The sequence below is a fragment of the Nilaparvata lugens genome, chromosome 8, assembly GCF_014356525.2.
Source record: "Nilaparvata lugens isolate BPH chromosome 8, ASM1435652v1, whole genome shotgun sequence".
NCBI lineage: Eukaryota > Metazoa > Arthropoda > Insecta > Hemiptera > Delphacidae > Nilaparvata > Nilaparvata lugens.
Window position 1 is genome coordinate 41,656,426 of NC_052511.1, and position 17,217 is coordinate 41,673,642.

General features: G+C 34.9%; 1 protein-coding gene across 1 annotated transcript in view; it reads left to right on the plus strand.

Moving 5' to 3' along the window:
* The window catches only part of LOC111045972 (extracellular serine/threonine protein CG31145), a 172,394-nt gene that overhangs the window by 69,443 nt on the left and 85,734 nt on the right, over positions 1–17,217 (plus strand). Inside the window, 1 exon segment of the mRNA XM_039434789.1 lies at positions 13,079–15,947. Within this exon segment, the coding sequence (XP_039290723.1) occupies positions 14,899–15,947 (1,049 nt within the window). The 5' untranslated portion in view covers positions 13,079–14,898.

Consider the following 17,217-nt stretch of genomic DNA (forward strand, 5'->3'; position numbering starts at 1 on the left):
CCAAATTTCACCAGGTAATTCGTAGCTCGTTTGGAGTGTGCTCTATGCTAGTCTACTATTCTACTAGAGTTCACTGCTCATTTGTGTCTGCTGTATCTTTTACAAGCGAAAGTTTGTTGTAATTGGTCGTTATTTTGATGGCGGATCTCACTGTTGATGTATTTGGGAAGATGCTCAAGTATATAGTAGTGTTTTGCAAATTGTTATGACATGTTATTTTTTACATTATAATGATGATCATGATACGCTGGATACCACCTCATTTGGATTACTGATATAGCATTTCGAAATCTTGATGAAATAATTCATTCATAGGAACCATTAATCAAAAAGGAAACTGTTGGAAGAAATGAGGGTTCAAGTCATATATAATCTCTTAAGGCTGTGCAAAGGCTAGAAATAAACTCTCCACTGGTTATATTTTTATATGATATTAAAATCACCAAAAATACATATTTGTTGAGTTATTTTTGGTCATTTTAAAAAAAATCTATAACTTTCTCAAATATTGATATTTTTTGTTTTATTCAATTAACAATACCATGAAGAATTCATCCTCTAAGTTTCATGGATTTATCTCTCCCCGAATTTGAAATGTTCCGTCCCAAAAATCTAAACTTTAGGCGCTCATATCTTAAAAAGTGATGATCGGAAAAAAAGGGTTTTCTGCGAAAACGTTTTCATTTTGATAGCTTGATAGTATACAAATCGAAAAACTTTGAAAAAACCAGTGGAAAGTTTATTTTTAGCCTTTGCACAGCCCTAAGTTGATAGATGACGTGTTCTCAGTACTGTCCTTGAAGGGTGACCGCTGGATACAAGCTCCACTGATTCTATTGGTTCCGAACCAGCGGGAAGTTGCAGTATTTTGAAATTCATTAAGTGACAAAATTATGAATTTCAAAGTTGTTAGCTTCCCGGCAGTTTGTAACCCAACTAAGACTCTTGGTGAATTCATCTCTTATCACTCGAGCACAAGTTATTGTGTGCATGCATCTTTCTCATAAAATTATGTAGCCTAGATACCATTCACCTCTAATCAGTATCGGGAGAGATTGTGATTATCATAGACTCAGCTCGACTGGATCATGTTGAGATGTGGATGTGTGATCCGCCTTCCAGATCATACAAAATTATCCATGAACATATTTTTTTGCAAGAATTGACAACATATGAATAACTTAGTTGCATCCAAGGAAAGAAATATTGTAGCCTCCCATTGACAGCCCTGAATTTTGTTGTATACCGATTTAGAATTTACATCAGCTTTACATCTACGATCAAGTAAATTTCATCATGTTATGGAATGGACACGTTGAACTGTCGGACCCGGCTGAAGCGTGTCAGTTGTAAGACCCATTGACGGCTTGAATTATATTCTCAGGCGAAGTGGAACCTTCTTGCAAGGGACTCCCCACCAATAATAATTGTTTTATTAATTTACTTTATTTCTACTACACTACTTCTACGCACCATTACAGACATTGATGAATAAGTTATACCAAAGACAGTTATTACTGTCAGTATGAATAAGATGTTCTACACCAAACTATAATGAGCATCCTACAACTCCAGTATCCTATTGTAACTATACTGTGGCATCGATCTTTAAAGTATGCACATTTTTGCATCAATCTTTCAAAAATAATATCCCACTATGATATTTGTCTTTTCATTCATGTTATCTCCCTTGGAGATTGATGGGAACTCTCCAAAAATTTTCAGTGTTCCGTGATTGCTGCAATTTTTGTCTCATCACTTTCTCACGACTCCTGTGCCAGTTTTGACAACACATCCACTTTGTAGTTTGTGTTGCTCCAAGTGCAAGTACAAGATTATTCCGTCTAGACTTCATACCGAACCTTTTCGGTGTCTCCCTGCTAAAAATGAAGCTTTAAAGCCTTTACACCTCTATCTGTGTTGATGCTCTTCACTCGGCGGTGTAGACAGTCCCATTCTCAAAACTGTACGAAGTTTACTTACGTAAGTAGCGCGCTATCTAGCGGAACTAACACGAACTCGCTCACCGATGTCATCAGCTGTTCAGTTTTCCCAGCCGCGCCAACCAGCTGGTGTCATTATTTCATCCACTTATCAATTGCGCTCTACCGTTCACCTCGAATCAGCTGCTGTTATCAGCTGTTCACTTGTCAACAACGTGTTTTTAACAATTACCACTCTACCAAGCGTAGAACACTACACTTTATTATTGTAGATGCTTGCAACATCTCACTACATTGGTCAGGCTTTGAGAAGCATATATTCTCCAAAACCCACAGAACTAGACCTAGATCAATTGCTCCAATCTGTCAAAAACCTCTGTAAAGACAGTATTAGGTCTACATTTTTGTTATCACTGTAGTAAACAAGATTCTAATGTTGCAATATCTTGATGGTGGGACTTCTAGTTTGGTCTCTCCTGATATGCTCGATTATAGTATGTATCATTGTATGTTGACAGCCGTTTTGTATCAAACAAAGGCGCTGAAAACACGTGCGTATCTCGTATCTTGCGTATCACTGAGTTGCGTACGCGTATTTAGCACGTGGTGCGTGCTTTTGCGCAATGCAATCCACTTTTGAAATTCGGGTGGCGAATGTTTTGCGTTGTCGTGTTTTGACGCGTTTCCTCATCAGCTCTGTGTTTTGGTTGTCTCTCTATCATTGTGTCTTGCATCTGATTCTATGGCGGATTACAGTGTGATAATAATGCAGTGACTAGGGCGAAAAAATTGATGAACTATCGTAATGTCGTAATGGTGAACCAAAAATACAATTGCTTTTTTGGGAGACTATTCTGTAGTAGTTCAAATCAGATTATGAACTTTCATCATGTTTTTGGCAATGCCAAATCAGTGACAGAGTAATCAAAGCACGTGGTGTTGAACGGTTCTTGAGAACAATCATTGTCAAGCTCGCTTTGATTCCCTAGCAGCGTCCAATAACAGGAAACAATAATAAATTGTAGCTGACTTTCTTAGTTACCAATGCATGCTTGGCTAAGAACATTCTCAAGAATATATTGTTATTTATAAATATACAGCTTTATATCTAAGTTTTCCTTCATGAATAAACCTGCATTAAGCCAATTTCAATTTAGAATAGGCTTGATCCTAACAAGACTTCTATCCCAATTATTATTTTGTGAAATATTATTTGTTCCCTCCAAATTCACCATAAATATCATACTGTTGATATCTGAATCCATTCCCTCATAGAACTTCTAATCAATCATTTCTGAATTCCTTGACTATTGATGTTTTCATCAAATTTCAATTTACACAGACACAAAGAGTTTATCCAACTAATCTAATTTAAAATTTACTCTATGAACAGAGATATTGTGGAATTCCTTCATATTAACGATATTGTCAGTTCCATATAATTCATTTGTAATTATGTGTTTTATTTATAATATTATGTGTTCACATTATTCACTTCCTCTATCCAATTTCATCAGTCTAACCAAAAAATACCACTGAAGATTATGCCTTAGTGCATTGAAACTTAAGTTTGGCTCAAATGAATCATGTGGAACTGACAATATCGTTTTTATCAGTTCATTTGACTTAAGTAATTGAATTTGATTGGATGTTAATGAATTTTATAACCTATAACTTCAACCAAAAATTCCTAATATGTGAATGAATTCACCAATATAAATAAAATAAATATTACTGTGAATTACTCGAGTGAATAAATAGAATTCCTTTGCTATCTCTCACTGGGAGCCATACAACTTTCCAACGCCAAAAATACGTAGACCGTTGTTGCAGTGCTTATTTCAGAACAGAGTACACACAGACTGGAGATTTATGGTTATTTAATGACACGAAGAATTTATAGGTGGTGTAGAAATAAAAGTGTAGCAGTCTATACAAGCGAGTGCAGTTCGTAAATGATGCACTGCTATTTTTACTTATCCGGAATCGACAACTTCTGGTTTATTTTGCTCCTGGCTAGACGGAAATTTGTGACTGACCTCTTTGTAATAACACTGTGTGCACTTGCCTGCATCTTTGTCATTAATGATGGAGTTTTCAGCTGAATGATAGTTAATATTGAAGTTAATGTAATAATTTAATACTGTGGAATAACACATTAACTTCGATGGATTTTTTTTCAATCAAATTCAAATAGATTTTTTTCTTGTACAAATTAATATTTAAGATTACATAATATTAACATAGAATCTATCTTACTTTTTCTGAATGTAATAAATAAATCAATATTTCTAAAATCTCCTTTTAAGACAAACATATTCCATTCATCTTAAAAACACCCCCCTGATACAGCGCTTGATAAGAAAGTGAAACATGTATTGATAAAGAGTATTCTGAAAACTTCCAAGTGGATCAACTTTTTTCCCTAAATCACTCAATTCATTGTTTTATAGTGTAGATTTATTTTTCTTCAAAAAATGAAAATTAATGCATTTACTAATAAAAGAAGACAATGTTATTTCATTTCAAAGTAAAAGTACTCTCAACAGTTCTTTTTTAAATAAGTTTCATTTTAAAATAATGTGAAAGATTTGAAAGGGGGAATATTGATGGGAATACAATTGTGGCTCTTCTCTATGGAGGAATGAAAATTACCCAGGTGGTATTTTAAATTCGAATTTGTTATATCCCGTTATTTAAGAGACTTATCTCTTAAATAAAGTCGATATTAAGTTTATTTCTTTCAAGATATTTTTTAGAATTCAATTATACCCAAGTAACAGGGTATACCCAGTTACCCAGGTGGTATTTTATATTTGAATTAAAATACGAGAATCTAGGTATTTCAAACCTCCTGGTTACAATACCTCTCTACTGTACGCTCCTGCATGACTGTCTATTCCAGTGATAACCATCGCGAAGTTATTGAGCTCAACCCGCCTACAGTTCACTGTTATTCTACAGAAACCGTAATCTGTTGAAAAACACTATTGACACTTTGACAGTCACCCAAATAACCCGGACCCCTGCCGCTTGTCTCCCACAAAACTGAATAATGACTGCAGAAGCGGTTCTTGAACAAAATTACAGCATTCAAATAATTTCGGGAGACCCTGGTGCACTATTGCTGCCTTAAGCGGAGACTACTATACCTTTATTTTTGTGTCGGAAAATGAACAAGCGTGTAATCCTATCAATCTGAAACGCTGCTTCACAAAAATAAAACTACTCCCGAGTGTTCGTTGCACAATAATGATACTGTAACACATTTTGAGAAAATGTGTGTCACTTGTATCATTACAGCATTTCGGCTATTGACTGTTGTCATCATTACAGTAAATTTACTATTATCTGAAATATTGTCAAAAGTCGAATTCTTTACGATCACTCTACTCTTCATTATTTGAGGTGCCCTCTTAATATTATTACTCTATACTATTTGAAGTGCTCTCTTAACATCATCACTGAACAATTCATCAATCAAAATACTACTGTATTTTCTCTTTGAGATTCTTTCTTCACTCTTTTAGGCTTATTTTTTACAATGAATGTTGTGTTTTTTTATATAGAAACAGCACCTTTAAGGATCTTGAATTTGAGGTCCACGTAAGATTGTGGGTACAATCATAGAGAAAGTATCAAAAATATAAAAAAAGAAACAAACAGAGAATAGTTTTATTCTTTGGTACAACGTATCTAGCATAGTTTCATATAGGTATCTTCCATAAGGTAATAACACAAACTAGGTTCACTGCACATCTATATCTCGCTTCGTCTCCTGAGCCAATATTGCATTACAACCTGCAACCATGCTATTGTAACAAGTATGAGGTGCATTGAGAGTAATAGGTGTTACGATATTGCGATAGGTGTTACATGAGTACATGGGACAATATGGGTCGACGACGTCTTGTGACTTGGATTATGATTTAACACGATATTATCACAATGGATCTGGCTTGTCGAGTGTGGATTTTCTTGTATCATTGCTTCAGATTTAACACTCATTATTCCATGTGAGAATATTCTCTCCTCGCTGTAGAAGAAGGCTTTGTTCTAGGATAATTTTAAAATGGTGGAAAAATGTAATTTGTTGAAATATGTTCTTAGGCCTATCAAATTATTAAGACTACAATTATATTTATCCAGTTGCTGAGAAGAAAAATATGGATCATTGATGGACTTGTTTTGTGTTCAACTCGAGTATCCGTTTCCATTAAAACAATACCTACATTGGATGAAATGTTGATAAGTCTGTTTCAGAGCAGGAAAGAAAGTGATTATATTGCCAAAGTTTTGCATCCAGTCATTTTGATAATTTCAGATCAATTTAAGACAGAAATATGGAAATTAAACTGCATAAGTAGTTATTATTTTGAACTCCATACAATATTTTGAAACAGTGGATCCTGATGTGTAAGTTGATGGTGACCTAGAATATCGTAGAACATTGATATTTCAAAACTACTTCGAAAAAGTAAACCATTTTTGAATAAATTCAATTATTGAGTTATTATCGTTCTCTGCTATCAGTATTATTTCCTCTACGCATGCAGAGAGATATAGCTAGAACCAGAGTATACATTTTCTCCAGAAGTCTCTGAAACAACATTCAACTCTTTGTTGAACATAAAACTCTTTCGAAACAAAATTGTAATTCTCTATTATGATTTCCTTGTAGTGGATTCCTACCAGAATCCTATCCTAAGCACATTGTGCATACGTTACTGCGGAACATAGAAAGTATTCAAAGAATGCGGAATACGATATGATGTAACATAGATTTTTGTGTGATATGAGGTGAAGCGAAAGATATTAATTAGCAATGATATGCTCAGTTACTGCTTGAATCAGTTTCAATTTGCTTCATGCGGGTTCCAAATAAATTAGTTGGTGGATAAAGCGTAACGTCCTTTAAGTAAATTAGTTCATTTTGAATTAAGTAATACGTTTATATCACATTGCGTGTCTGTTTAAATTTTTGAAGTTGGAATTCCGATATATCCGTATATCACAATGAAAAAATTTTATTATATACAATTGTCCCCACACAGGGTAGCCCATAAGGAACACAAATTAGAAATTAAAAAACCATATTGTATTTGCTTTTTGGGATGCATTTGTCTGTTTATTTATTTGAATACTTTGTCTGTTTATTTTCTTGTACTAAGTTTGCTTTCAAGAAGCGTTCATTTATATGGTTCTTGAACTTCAATCCTCAACTGAATTAGTAAATTAGATTCAGCATCTAAATCAATTCCAGTAGTACTAGGCTAGAATATTATTTATCATATTCTCCTTGGATATAATTAATTAGGTTATATAATCAATTCTACATTATTATATTTTCTCAATGATTAATTAGCAAATTAAACTATAACGTCGACATATCGTGCAAAATTTTGGGCCTATTCTCCTTGTTGCATGACCTATAAATTACTCCCAGAGTGATGCAGTATTGCTCAATTCCCTATATTATAATTATTATACTCCAACAAATGCAATATCTCAATAAACAATTGCATAATTTGTGATTCATACAATATCCTTCTCAAGAACTTCAGGTACAATGACATCAAACAATAGCTTATTGTACTAGCTATTGCAATAAATTCTACGTGAACTGTTGGAATACTGTAATACATGTGAATCTCTAAATTCTTCTGAAAAGTTTACAAGATTCGCATGGAAATGTCGCATCATATAAAATGAGCTCGCACTCAACAATTCGCTTTTTGTGGAGGTGAATAATTGGCTTGGCGTTTTGAATTACGAGGGAATTTGACACGCTTGTCAAGCTTGAACTCTCAATCAGCTATCTTCCGCTTTTACACAGTTTCCAAATTGTAAAGGACTGTGACAAGTTATCACACATGATCAAACCTCATTGGTTGTAGGATTGGATGAATAGTTTCGTCATACGATGAAAATGGTTACGCAATGAGTTTCTCACTGTATGTTGTGTTCAATGACTATAATTATTTTTAGAAAGTCTCTTATTCGTAAAATTATATTCAGTTGTTGTTAAGATGTTTTATTGGATAAATGCACTAATGAAAAATAAATTATTCCAGAATTATGAAATCAATAGAGAGACGTGAGTTCAATCAAACAGCATTTTATGAGTTTCCCGTTACTACACAAGTTAGATATTCGGATATTTTTTAAGGATTAACACACATTATAAAAATACCTCACATCAATGATGTTTGACTGGAGATGATGACCATTCAAACCCATTGGCTTATGGGGGATGTCTGGTTGATGGATAATGTGAGATAAATTGACCTACAGTTTTAAGTTGGCACCGATTCCTCAGAACCGGTTAGCAGTTACTGATTTTGAAGCCTATATTTGCCTAATAGTATGAGTGTTCCAAAGTAGAAACCCCACCAAAGGGAGAACTGAGTGGAACCATAGAGAAAATAATTATAGCATATGCTATCTTTTCTGTATGGTAAAACTCTCTTATCTAATTTGTGGGATTAGACGGTTCTGCCTGCTGGGTGAACCAATTCTCAACTTTGTATGACAACTTGAATCAAACTGTAATCATTGATGTGTTGAAATGTTGAAAATGCATTTCATTTGAGTTATTATAAAAAAATTATTCCATATTCTATGAGTCACAATTATAACTCAAGACACCCAACTGTTCTAAGCTGTCTTTCAAATGCATCAGGGATTAATTGGGTTGAAAATCACAGATACTCAATACAGTGAATGTTCAAAATACATTAAAACATCCCTCTTATCTTTTACCAATTATAATGTTGTCTTTTATTTTTCACATAATCTGTTTCTCCTCATGCACTACACCCGAAGCCAGATATGAGGACTTCGACAGAATTAACTAGCAACAATATAGCCACATTGTGAATGTAGGATAATAATATTCTCCTATGCCTCTCAGTGTTAAAATACGATAAGCCAGATCCTGTTATACGTACAGAGCGAATTATAATTTGCAATTCAGCGACTCAGATTGCCTGCCATTTGTGGTTCATCCATTTGTTTCACTCCAACCATTTGTTTCACTCTGCAATTGTGTCTCCTATTTGATTGTGTTTGCTAGTAAATGTGTATCAAAATACATGGGAGCGAACTGATAATAATAAACCAGCGCTTCTGGTATCTTGAATGTTGGTAGGCTTGTTTTATCTCAGCAGATATTCTGGAAGCTTCTAACTTCCATAATTGATGAAGAGTTGTTGGAGGGTGTGACGTTCTAATCCCTGATAATGTTACTGGAGTTGCCGGATTTTATCAGAGTTAAAGTACTTAATCAATTTAATCTAAGTTATCTTCATTATCAGTTACTCATGGTGTGCCTATGCTTTCAACCATTCTTCAGCTTCATGTGTAAGCTGTAATGGAAGTGAAACTTCTTGCTATGATTTAGCTTTAATAAATGTGGAATTATATTATTGGAGAAGCTGTGAAATTACGATGCTGATCGACTATATTTTTCAAACGAGAAATGGTTTAAAATTATTGATGAGAATTGCCTGAATTGGATCTCGGGACCGAGTTAATTCCGTTCTTTAATATAATTGCGATATTAGTCAAGTTTAGTTTTAGCACAGTCATAGTGATCCACTACTGATTTCTTTACACTACTGATAATCTAGTTCCGCTTGAAATAGGTTGCTCTGTGATCAGCATCAACGTGTCAATCTACTTGTCCTTCTAATTTGAAGGTCTGCCTATGCACTAAAAGTTACGCACTGAAATATTTTCTCGTTGAACGCTTGCATTATGGTCTATTGAAGAAAATATAAATTCATGCAAACGTTGAATATCAAACTATTTCAGCTTGTACAGTGTACACGAATAACTTTCAAACAGTTGCTGCTACGATTAAAAGGTGCGATACATCAATATTTTAGAGAATAATGTAAGGAGGCCATCGAAATCAATTTTGTTTCAATTGGAACTGGAGATATAAACGATTTACGCAACGCTTGTCATACAAAGTCTTGAAACTAAGTCTTGGCGTGGTTGTCAACAAGGGGGTTGGGGTATCAAGCACGTTCCTTCTTTATATTCAGCTCTATTACACTATCAACAAGGCAGCTCTATCACATTTTTTACTCTTTGATCTAATCACGAGAAAATATTCAATAGATCAGAATGAAGTTGAACTAAAGAGGTTATTCACTCCTCTTTGAAAAAATTATTATTATGATTTGACGCTAGCTGATAAGTGTTGAAAGAAGCAGCTCATTATTGTTTTCAACCATTTAAATTCAAAAGTTTTATGACGTTTCTTCCAATAGGTATCGTACATATCGACTAGCCCACATTCTCAAACCTATTGTCACACTATTCATTAGTTTATCACTGTTGTTAGTAGACTAAGTCTACAGTTCCATTTGCAAATAACAAGTCTACAATGTATGATTCTCACACATAGTACTATTGGGAATTGAAATGAAATGTACCCAGTTTGTGATAACTAGTGGACATGTTTACGTTCTTTGGAACAATGCAATTTCTGTCACTTTGGACAAAGTGAATTGTCTCATAAGGAGTCCTTGTGCCACTTGGATGGAATAGTTGAATTTGTGATAAAAATCATGTGTAGTATGTCTACATTTTGGGAAAGTTGTAAAAAATTGTTGTTGATTTGTTATCTTTCTCATTTATTGCATTCACGTTTCTGTCCCATTCATGTGTGTATGCTTGACATACACGTGAATATCAACGCTCATATTCAGTGGAGCTCTCCTTGTAGAAGCTTCTTATTTTTACAATTACTCGGTGGTATTTCTGTGTTAGTTTGGTGTGAGTTTCATTCATCTTCATAGCATTTTGAATGGTCAAATCATAAGTGTTTCCAATGGTGTAAGTGGATTAAAGCATTGTGAGTTTCAAAGTATGCGTTGCAGGATAAGACATAAATAAGATCACCCCTGATTCAATGTGTTAATTTTATCCCATTAATCTTCCTGTAGCCTCCTAATGCTTCACGTATAATATCTCTCATTGTCTTGTCTCTCTCTGTCGTAATCAGTGATGAATACTTTGATTTGAATTATGAGTATTTTTCATTCAAAATTTTCTCGATTTTCCTGTATACCTTACCTTTCTCATTCATGTATTTCTCAATGAGCATATAAATCACCTCTTGAATGATAGATTGTAGAAAAATCCTCTACAGCTGTGTTACATTGTACGATTTTTGAACATTCCAAATAATAATAATCAGTTCTCGTTTTGTTTTTCAGAAAGCATATAATAAAAGTCCACAAAACTATTCAGATAACTACCGATAAATGCATTTGAAGACATGAATTCATGATGACATTCTATGATGATGATAAAAATAGTAACATAATTTTTGTAGCAATTTAATTAATAATTATATATTACATCCCTGATTAAGCTGATTTACGACTCACACTGGCGCACCAGGAATCTTCCTTTTGCCGGTGTTTTTGCCTCACCTACTGCACTTATGCATATGAACATAAATTAAATCTTCATTTTATAACTATTATTTATAATATAAAGGATATCATTCCGTTATTATATCTAATTAAATAAATGTATGTATCCTGGTTTAAGTGCAGTAGCATATACATATATTTATTTTTTGTAAAGCTTTTTTGTATTTTGTTTTTGGCAAATAAAATTAATTAATTCATTCATTCATTCAATTGAAGAGATTTTGATATGGGAAAAAATATTAATTCCTTTTCAATTTTTGCCAGGAAAACGTTGATTTTTCTCTAAGTTTTTCTAAATTACATTTTTATAGATTCACTTGCTCCTTGAAAACTGTGTTCTCTTATCCAACACAAGATAAATGCGTTCTTGACCGTTAGAAAACTGCAACTCTTTTGAATTCAATATCCACGATTTTCTACGCGGATTTGTGGAATCTTCCGTTGTGAGTGTGAGTCATGAGTGGCGGACACAGGCAGTCACTTATTTCGTTGGAGTTAAGCTCTCATCCACTTTATTGGTTTATTATTAGTTTTGTGGCGTTAGTTTATTTGTGGATGTCGGACATCAGAGAAGTGCTTGGGACAATTACTCTAGTGGCCATTACTGAAGAGGTCCTCCCTCACAAAATGTTTCTGACTTCTTAGTTTCTTTCTCTATTCCGTCATCCTCCCACTCCTCTATCTCTTTCTATCTCACTTTTCGTCTGCTTGACTGACTGACGTTTCACAAGTTTTATTTTATGACTCTCTATTTTTGACTGGTCTTCTGAGTCTTCGAATAATGGTGTTTTCCATTGCAGCATGAAACCAAAGTTGAAGAGAGCTTTTTTATTTTGCAATATTACATTTCATTGTTCTCTAGTACCAAGGTTTCAATGAAAAAATCGATGAATTTTTTGTTCTGAAATGATTCAGATTATTTGAAGCTTCTTGGGAATATCAATCGAATAATTAGAAATAACGACTAGCACACAAATTCCAATTCACGCATTTTTTCTATCAAAACCAATAATTAGAAATAACGACTAGCACACAAATTCCAATTCACGCATTTTTTCTATCAAAAATTGAAATTTATATATTCGCATAAGAGAATTAGTTACAAACATAATTAATTATACAAATTGTATAAATTAATGCATCATAAAAAACTTTATTGCAAATTGAGTTTTTTCTACATTGCCAACAAAAGAGAATTTTATTTGGAATAATATATCTTTTTGCTGAATTTTCTAATAGAATATTATCTTGTATTCACCTCTATCGTTTGAAAGATACGTACATGAAAAAGTGCACGACATTCAATGAATGTTTTACAGATTCTCTATGGAGGATACCACAAGTAGACTTTCAATAATAATAACATAAGTATTAGCTGTATTATGTGAATTGTTGTAAGGCTTATTAAATTTGATGTGCATTGTAGAGGCCAGCCGTGTTGGTCTAGTGGTAAGGAGCGTTATAAACTTCGGTCTGCTAGGGGGGTTCAAATCCCGCCAATGGCATGGACGTTGAAAAAATTGTAATATTTTCAAAAAAAAAGAAATTCTACTTGGATTAAGAAATTCTATCCAATCCTATTGTTTGCATGATCAATCCCTACCCTAGTTCGATCATAATCACATAATCAGATCAAACTAACTAAATAAATGTCTATCATCATGTTTTTTCTGTTTGTTTCAGATTGACCCATGCCTACCGGTCAGCAAAAAATGTGAGTTGTGGGCCAACACATGTTTTGGCGATCCACAATCGTCCTTGTCTCCTTCAATTTTGAACCAATCTTCGATAGAAAACACTGAAGAGAGAAACAGAGAGATAATAAATAGAGTATCTGTGTGTTGGTGGACAGAGAGTGATGAGGGAGAGAGAGAGGGAACAGTGACGACACAGTGGCTGGAGTGATGCCAAGGGGAACAGGGAGCAGAGTAGGAAGTAGGGATGGATCAACTAATTCCAAGCCAGTTATATACCGCGTCAACTAAGACTGAGTGCTGCCCAAATTCGCCAAGCTGCCGTGAAAACAATCGTCTTGTCACTAGATCTCGGCTCGTTTTCAACTAAGTGTCAAAATTGAAGTGTCACTAAATCCAATATCGCTTTCAACTTATGTGAAAATTGAAGTGTCACCGAATCTAGGCTCGTTTTTCAACTCAAACATCTTGAGTTCTCACTTCACCTGAAGTGAATTCGAGTTAGTTTTCAACTTCATCTGAAAACGTGGTATAATATTATCTGATAACGTATAATTTATAAAACGTGCAAAATTATTGTGGATATCTTGATCAGTTTACAAGTTTATGTGTCAGAAAATATATTTCACAATTGTGTTCGATAATCGTAGATTGACCTGTGAATAATTGAAGAATAAGTGATCAGAGAAAGAGATAAGTAAATTAACGTTGACTTGAAACAACGTGATAAAGTTAAGCCAACTTGTGTCAATTTGAAAATCGTTTCAACCTGGATAACTACCACTGTGTTTTTTCCAAAAATTTTTAAAAAGAAAGTATCTCGAAATACTCGGACACGGATAAAGCGTTCTATATCTGTGAACTGATAACAAATTCGCATCATTTTTTGAGTGGGGAGTTAGTATTTGAAAGTATTGGGAAAAATTGATATAATATTGTAATATTGACTGAGGTCGAAGAGGATAAAGTGGACTAGTCAAATTCCTAATTCAGTTACCAGATTGAGACTTGATTCGTTTAAAAGCATTCTCACATTTCATTGAAAATTGGCGGCTATTATTTCAAAAGTGAAGAATACCAGTTGAGTCTTCGTATCTGAATAAAAGTTAATTGAAGTTATTTGAAGATCGTAAAATTCGAAAGTACATTTTCCAATCATTGATCAAGCCATATTCTCCTCAGTCCTTCCAAACTTCCTTAATCTATTTAACAAGAAGTGCTTGTGAATAGTGCAATCTGAACGAGTCCTGGCATTGTGTTCTCAATAAGTTCCTATTAGGTAGCTTGAAACTTAACTCAGATCTTCAATAAAATAAATTGAACATTTTTTTGTTTGTATTCAATTGCTTTTCAATTCACAATATTGTTAGGCAGCTTTTTCATATAAAGACTGATAGAACTCTATGAACTATTTATCGAATTGAACACCGAAACCTCTACCATAAAAATCTACACAATCATTACAAGAAACAAAAAACTCCCAGAAGACTTAAATCAAAGAGTTCTAAAAGTTTAAAAACGTGAATCTAGTGCTCAGTTCAAGTGAATCATTGAACTCGCAGTTCCCATCGACAAAAACGTTTCAATCTTGGAGTATTCTCATCGTTGGTGATATCATATAATCTGTACGTTATACACTGATCACAAACAAAATTCAATAGCAATACTGTATGGATTCTCCCCATATCTGTAGTGTTATAAAAAGATACACCTACAAAACAAGCTCAGTCGACACAATTTGACTCTATAAATTTTGGGTTTTTTTGTGAAGATATATCAGAACAGCAATCAAAACCGTCCCCAAAATTAATGGGACAACTGGAAGTGTACAGGCATCATTATCAGAAGTTTGACAGTTTTCCAGTACCAGAGGAGCAAATCTGTTGTGGGAAATACAGAGAGTTTGTTTTAGTAGTGGTGAAGAATCAAGTTCTCAGTGGATATTGTTTGTTCAAGTGTGAACCAACGGCGTTGTCATTTGATAAGTGTAAATTCTCCCCGCCACCTGAAGAAAGAACGTTCGGTTGCAAGGCGGTCGGCAACAGATGGAGCAAACGTGTCCCGGCAACTGGATACAGAAAACGCTTGTGTATCAAATCCGGTAGACGAGACAAGTCGGCCGCGTCTATCAACAACAACAATAGCTGCAGAGCTGTGGGACTGTTATCAGCGTATGCTCTGTCTTATCTATCGGATAAAAAGAACGTGGTCAACTCTTCTCCCCCCTCTACAAGTGGCCAAGATGCTGACTTGACAAAAGGCACGGTGGCAGTAGCTAAGCAGCGCAGGCGGCTTCACTGTTCAGCGATGAAGCTGAGGGAGCGGTTAGTGATTGCGTTTAGTGTGTCAGCGGTGTTGTTCACACTGCTGATCGTGGTGGACTTGCAGCTCGACTTGGGGATGTCGGGCCAACACCTGGCACCCAGTCATGGAAGAGTAAGAGTGGGTGACGGAGGTTACGACGCTCCCGGTACAGCCTTCAACAACCTCCGCCGATTCCTACAACGGTCATCCCTCAATGCTTCAACGGAACTCCTCCAATCCGCCCCCAAGACCCATCAGGCCCCTCAACCGCAACCCTACATCCACACGGGCAGCGACATGCCGGGGGTGGCAGCTGACCACGGGCACAAGGCGGAGCGGAACGTGGCCACCAAATCGCCCCTGGAGGCGGTGGTTGCCGCCTCCGAGTCGCACACCGAGGAGCACGATTCTTTCTCGGATGTTGTGGCGTACATGGTGAAGGCGGGGGCGGCGGATGACAGCCAGGGCGAGTATGACATCGTCAAGTACGACGAGAATGTCACGCCCGAGGACAAGGAGATCAGTCTTATGAAGATCAACAATGTGCAGCCAAGGTAGGACACTACTTCTTCCACAGTATTTTTACTAGTAATTTTGTTTATATTCCTCATGTTTCAAATTATGAATCTGAAATTCACACTCCAATATACCTTACATGTAATATTTAGTATCAAACTAAGGCGAGTATTTACTTCATAAACTTTAGTATCAAGTATTAAGGGCCGTTTTCCAAGCTCGGGATTTAGCTTTAGACTTTCTAAAGTTCTAGATTATATTCTATATGATTCATATATTATTCATATTCTATATGAATCGAACAAATACCGAATTAAATAATATCCTATATTTTTCTGATGATGATGACCACACAAGCAATGATAGCCAAGAAGTAGATAACCAAGGTACGCTAAAAAGTATCTCACTGCTAATCACGTTCTGATTTTACAAAACACGTGAGAGCTTTTCTTAGGGCCGGTTTCCGAGCTCGGAATTTATCTAAGTTCTAGACTTTAAAACAGCTTGAGTCAGAAAATTGGCTTTCCGAAACGGGGCGTAGTAGCAGTTTTTATGACAATCTTTATTTTATCATTTCTATATTTGGAAATTTTTTTCCTTGACGAAATTAAACATTCCTAAATAATTCAAAATCGCTGAAACTACACCATTTTTATTTTGTGTTCAATTTTATATTTTTTTCAAAATCTTATTTAAACTATGACTACGACTACGCCCCATTTCGGAAACCCAATTTTCTGACTCAAAGCTGTTCAAAGTCCAGAACTTAGCTAAATCCCGAGCTCGGAAACCGGCCCTAAGAAAAGCTCTCACGTGTTTTGTAAAATCAGAACGGGATTAGCACTGGGATACTTTTTAGTGTTCCTTGGTTGTCTACAAATCTTGGCTATCATGTGGTCATCATCATAAGAAAAATACAGGATATTTTTTAATTCGGTATTTGTTCGATTCATATAGAATCAAAATGTCACAATAAAAAGGGAGCAACCACACTTATTGCAATATTATTCTATTCATATTTTTTTCAATTAATATGGAAGAAAAACGTTCCAATGAGAGGAGAAGCAACAGGTCTCTGAGCTTGAAACTCAACAAAACTCCTCATTTTCCCAAAACAATTCGGATTTATTCTTCCAAAACGGAATTATCAATGTGTGGGTGTAGAATCCTACTCAATAGATTCTGCAGTTTGAGAAAGATACAGCTTCATATATTATGACGGCATATGATCAATTGAGCTTAGAATAATTCTAGATAAATCTTTGTTTATATGTCTTATGAAACCTTATTCGAATAAAAGATAGTTTT